General features: G+C 43.5%; 1 protein-coding gene across 1 annotated transcript; it reads left to right on the top strand.

Annotated features, from left to right (window-relative positions):
* Positions 1-1804: 1804 nt before the first annotated feature.
* LOC115325288 (piggyBac transposable element-derived protein 3-like) lies at positions 1805-3067 on the top strand. Its single transcript, XM_040221467.1, has one exon. The coding sequence runs from the start codon at positions 1805-1807 to the stop codon at positions 3065-3067; it is 1263 nt and encodes a 420-aa protein (XP_040077401.1).
* The last annotated feature ends 2735 nt before the right edge of the window (positions 3068-5802 follow it).

Genomic DNA, 5802 nt, shown 5'->3' with positions numbered 1-5802 from the left:
TTGTGTTATCGCAAAATTCGATGGTTCTAGCGGGCAACAAGCTCCGCCCATTGACCAAACTCTCTAAGTATAAAATGCTCTGTTAACAATATCTGAGGACTGTACGCCCTATGGCCTATACATAGCTTGCCCGTAACGTCATTCACGGTAATGCCGGTATCTTATGTGCCACGAGGGTTCGGTTCACCGCAGACATGTACAAGTTACTCAGGAAAAGAAATTAAGTTAAGCTACTGAGTATTCGCTTCAAATGTAATTGGAGTTGAGTAGAAATTACTGAAATGGAAAGTAACTGAGTAAATTACTAACTACCGTAAAAAAGTAGCGAGTTTCTTTTCACTTTACTTTTATATATTTTATTGTAACAAGAAAGTACGCTAATATAAAGCGGCTTGTGTTTTGACAGAAATACTTTATTAGCTGGTTGTGCTTGTGCGCGCCTAATAGTTCTAATTTTTTTTTCGACAATGATGTACTGCGGATGCGTCATTTATGCTTTGAGGTTTAGCACTCCCTGAGCTTGATTTTGCAGACAGTGTTTGATCGCTTACAGTGTTGCGTAAAGTACATTTAAAAGGTAGTTGATCTATAGTACAAAGTAAATGAGAGGCTATGTACTTCAAGTACATAATCTCAAGTGCACCGGGTGCAATGTACTTCAAGTGAAGTACACTAAGCACAATGGTAATTTCAAAGTAAAGTGCAAGTGCCTTTTAACACAATCTTTTATGATGATCTTTCGTCCCCTATACAGTGTTTTTTTTAAACTGGTATGCATTGCTTTAGAGTAATTGGAGGTGCATAATTTTTTTTTTGTAATGGCGGCAAATATAGGGTTGAAGTCAAGCCACCGCAGTGTAGCTGTTTACTCTAGCTGACGAAATATTTAACCCTCTTTATTATTGTATCTCCGGGGATACAGACTTAAAACGCACAAATAAAAATTACTGTAAATATATACTCCCTCAAATGGGCAATGTATCTCATGGGACACATCCTCCGCGGCGGCCGAGACACCTAGCGCCACCTCCCGGAGCCTACAGCAAGTGTTTCTTCATGAGTGACAGAACATGGCGTCAACCAGTGCTGGCGTCCACGTGTCCACGGCAAGTACTACTTTGTGCTCTAAACGTTGAAACGGTAATCAAAATCTAAGGTTGCGATTTTATACGAAAGTGTGCAAAGACTTTGGTGATGTATTTTTAATCGAATACTCCGATCCAATTATGCAAAGCAGGGTGATAATCCGTGTGTATCTCACAGGATACACTGCACGTTGGGGTATTTATTCCACTGTTTTGTATACGTTTTTCTAATGTTTTTTTTTTATTTTTGTTTTGTGCAGGAGCTAACTGCGAGGACATTTTATGGTTTACGATTGAGAAGGAGAGCCACAGTGATCCCTCCTGAAGGTGGAGTATCCGACGTCGACTCATCAAGCGATGATGAAACGGACACGGACAATGATGACATCAGCTTCAAGCCAAGGAGTAGAAGCTTGGAAGTAGAAAGATCCCTCTCGGAAGACCAAGCTGAATTGCCAAAGAACGCCGCCTCGTCGAGACAAGGTGACAAGTACAAATGGAGGAAGACAAGTTTCAACCACGACTTCCGAGCTCCAGAACCGCAGTTTGAGCTTGCACCGGAAGATCTCACTCCACTGCAGTATTTTCAGATGTATTTTGGCGATGAGTTCATTGAGAAGGAGGTTTATGAGACAAATCTGTATTCCACTCAACAGACCGGAAGCTAAATCAACACGAACGTTGCAGAGTTAAGGTACTTCATCGGAATTCTTCTTATGATGGGCGTCATCGGGATGCCTTCGTTTGAAGACTACTGGGCCAATCAAACAAGATGTGACGAGATCGCCAATGTGATGCCTGTAAAACGGTTCAAGAAGCTCCGAAGGTTCATCCATTTTATTGATAACCTCCAGCCAGTTGAAACTGACAGAGCCTACCAGATTAAACCTGTGCTTGAGCACATTCGGAGCAAATGCAAGGCCAAAGAGAGCGAAAATCTCTTCTCCATTGATGAGATGATGATCCCGTACAAGGGTAAAAAGGCGGGGAACCTGAGGCAGTACCTCCCCAAGAAACTTAAAAAGTGGGGCTTCAAACTGTTTGTACGTGCGGGTGTTTCTGGGATGGTTCATGACTTCATTCTGTACACCGGCGCAACGACATTCGAAGGTATCAGACTTGCAGAAGAGGATGAGGCGCTCCGTCTCGGCGCAAAGGTTGTGTTGCGCTTGTACGAGAGCGTTTCTCGTCCAAATGAGAGCATTGTCTACTTTGATAATTTCTTCACCTCGCTGGAACTGATTTCACGACTGAAAGAAAGGTATTCTTTGCACAGTCTCGGCACCATTCGAAGCAACAGGCTTCGAGGCTGCTCCCTAAAGGATGACAAGTCACTGCTGAAGGAGGGAAGAGGCAGCTTTGACTACAAGGTGGACAATGTGGCAGGACTTGCAGTCGTGAAATGGGCTGACAACAAGACTGTAATACTTGCAAGCTCTTGTGTTTCACAAGACCCAGTGGAAACAGCGAACGGGTTCAACAAGAAGGAGCTTCAAAAGATTCCAGTTTCTTGCCCACAAATTGCGAAACAGTACAACATTGACATGGGCGGTGTTGACCTTGCAGACATGTACGCAGCGCTTTATCGCACCCCATTCCGCACAAATCGATGGTACTTAGGCATCTTCAGCCAGCTTCTCGATATATCCCTGAACAATGCTTGGCTACTACACCGACGACAGTCAAACCTCACTGGCGTGAAGGCAATGCGACTGAAACAATTTCGACTAGCTGTTTCAGAAGCTTTGATGCATGCAAGTTCCCCGAAAAGAGGGAGACGTTCTTCCACCCTCGATGAAGAACCTGCGGCGCAGCGCCCAAGAATGCAGACTACGGCAGCACCTGTCACCGATGTCCGCTACGACGGTAGCGTCGTAGCGGACATCAGCGACCTTTGCTGGAACGCAAAGGTCGCTGCAGGTACTGCCCAAGCGGCCAGACATCAATTGCCTGTGAAAAGCGCAAAGTTAGGCTTTGCATAGTGACGGGAAAGTCCCCAAGAAACTGCTTCAGGTTGTACCACAAGATGTAATTCTTGTTTCTAATATTCAACATTTTGTTATCCCCTAACGGGCAGTGTGCACTGGTAGATACATGTCCTATCTCTTAAATGTGAAATAAAATGCCACAAAAAAATAATGTTTTGGTGCTTGAATTGGTTCTTAAGGAAATACTGATTGTGATATAATTTTAGTTTCATTTTTGTATGACTGCCCGGATAAGGGTTAACACGATCAAATTATAAGGTACTTATTTGTATCGCTCTTATAGCCGCTATAACTTCTCTGAGAGAAATGACCAAATGACGTCTCGAAATACTATAGTTCTTTTTCCCATGATGATACACCATTTTATTTGTTTTCAGGTTTGGGGAATGTAGTTTGTAGTCGGGAGGTGTACTTTCCTGGGAAAGTACGTGAAAAAAAAAACTTAGTAAGCTACTATATGCTTAGAGAATTATTTCAAGTAAAATACGAGTTTTCTAAACACTCTATGAGTAGCGCTTTAATTACCATGTACTTAAAGTATTTCCCAACACTGCTTGTTTAATATTATTTTTATGTAAAAACTTTGGGGGAATTATTAAGGTTTCATGAACGATCTGCATTGAACAATCTGCAACGCAAAGGTGACCTATTTGCGTTGCCTAAAAGGCCACGCAAAGAGGTCACCTTTGCGTTGCCCTTTAGCTTGCGATTATACAAGTACACCAGAAACTAGAGGAGCACCACATGAGCTGAAGAGCGCGTGCTGCATTTTGTTGCCTCCTTTGAATGGATAGGATGCAGTGTGCACACGGCCTGCAGTGGGCGAGAGTTCCTACGTTGGGGAAAAGCGGGAACAAAGCCTTTCTTCAAATCCGTCAGGTCTCCTTAAGCTTCGAGACGCCAAGAAAACCCAGTCCTCGGCGCTAAACCCGCAGTTACTCGGCCTCACTTGCGACATGTCCGCTCCCCGCGACTCATAGCAGGGTTGTTGCTGTGGGGGGCTAGTGAAAATTTTAGGGGGTTCCAGACACTCCAAACCACTACCCCCCCCCCCCCCCCCCCCCGCCTAGGCCCCACGCTTTGTCCTGGTTTTGTCGCACTGGTTTAAACCAAAATGCTCATTGACCAGCTAGCCCAGACATGCTGTTGAGCATGCTTTAACCCCCTGCCTTTTTTTTTTTTGTGGCAAAATCAGCTGATTTTACAACATCATATCTCTTTTTGGGCAGGAATGTGTGTTGATAAGGTAACCTACCACTAAATTCGAAAGTAATTTGTAATTTGAGTAGAAGCTACTCGGAAAAAGTAATTAAAGTAAACTACCAATTACCGAAATAAAATTCTAATTTAAAATCTCTAAGCTACTCAGAAAAGTTGTTAAACTACAGTGGCTTGAGTAGGGTAGTTGAGCAACGTAAAAGCCTGGTTCACCGTGTTGGTTTCACACCGCAGCTCGAGGGAGCCTGTAACGCAAGAACCGTCAGTAACCAGCAGTCGCGACACCTGCAAGCTATGTATATAAGGCATTCACTGGGTGCCATGTTTTAGCGCGTTGTTAACAACTTAATCATCAGGGGGAGGGGGGGGGGGGGGAGAGTGGTATGGTTGACTTGGCACTGGCAGAGGTCCTCGTAGAAGAAGAAAAAAATTAGGTGTTTAATGGCACAGAGGCAACTAAGGCCATAGTGTGCCAAACACAGGGTAAGTAAAGGGCAATACTGAAAAGGCCTATAGTAGGTAGTTCCATTAAAAATATAGGCAATGAATGTTTAAAAACTTTCAAGATGCAGGCCTATTAAGGCCTCCAGAAATCTTTAACCGACGCTCCGCTAACCAGAGGCACTCTAAAGGTATTTCATGCACACTAGGAAGTTTGGGAGATTGTGCCGACGGTACACGATCGCCGGTTCTCTGCCACCGTTAATTTTCAGTCAGATGTAATAGAAATGAAAACAAAGTAAAATTTATAGCCGATGTGGGATGCCAATGCTATCTAAAAACTTAAAAACTTGACGGTGCGGCACAAGAGGTTCGTCACCCAATAATGATGCTGGGTGGAAGGGGACGTGATTGCGAAAAAAGGTAGAGAAAAAAAAATGAATGCCGTTTACAATTCCCTGCAACGCCGGATTAGAGCGCAGATCTTGAGGAGGAGGATGGAAGCGTAGTGAGGGATAGGCAGACTTGTACCGTACGCATTAAAAGTAATCAAATTACTTGTAATCGATTACTTTTTGGAGTAATTTTGTAGTCAGTTGATTACTTTCATTAGGCAGTAATCACAAGAGTAATCTGGTTACCTTTTGAAGTAATAAAATTACATGTAACCATTACCATTTCTCCACTGGACCCCTCCCCCCCGGCACACGCCTTTTTTTCTGAAATCACAAAAATAAAATTTGCTTTTTTTTTTCGAACGGAAAAAATAGAGATTTTTGCGGAGCTGAAATGAAACGAGGTCAATCTCTTTCTATGTACAGTTTCTGTGGAATGTCCGTGTTTTTTTTTTTTTCTTTTTTTTTTTCGAGCTGGGACTGGGAATGGGAAGCCCGAGGGAGGTCACAATGCGTGACAAAGGCCATTCAGGCCGAAGTTTGCGGAAGGAGAATGTAACTTTGTAAGCCTTTCGTTCAAACTAGCCCCCTCACGGACACACACACAGAAATAAAAAAATTAAAAAATCCTGCTTAGGGTACCTACTCGCAGCCCGTAGGAGAACCAGAACCCAA

This window comes from Ixodes scapularis, unplaced genomic scaffold, assembly GCF_016920785.2.
Source record: "Ixodes scapularis isolate PalLabHiFi unplaced genomic scaffold, ASM1692078v2 PGA_scaffold1__304_contigs__length_218370807, whole genome shotgun sequence".
In the NCBI taxonomy this organism is placed as follows: Eukaryota; Metazoa; Arthropoda; class Arachnida; order Ixodida; family Ixodidae; genus Ixodes; species Ixodes scapularis.
The sequence above is the reverse complement of the archived record's forward strand: the minus strand, read 5'-3'. Positions and strand labels throughout refer to the sequence as shown.

Coding starts and splice junctions, on each gene's coding strand:
- LOC115325288 (XM_040221467.1), top strand. CDS start 1,805: ATGGGCGTCATCGGGATGCCTTCGTTTGAAGACTACTGGGCCAATCAA.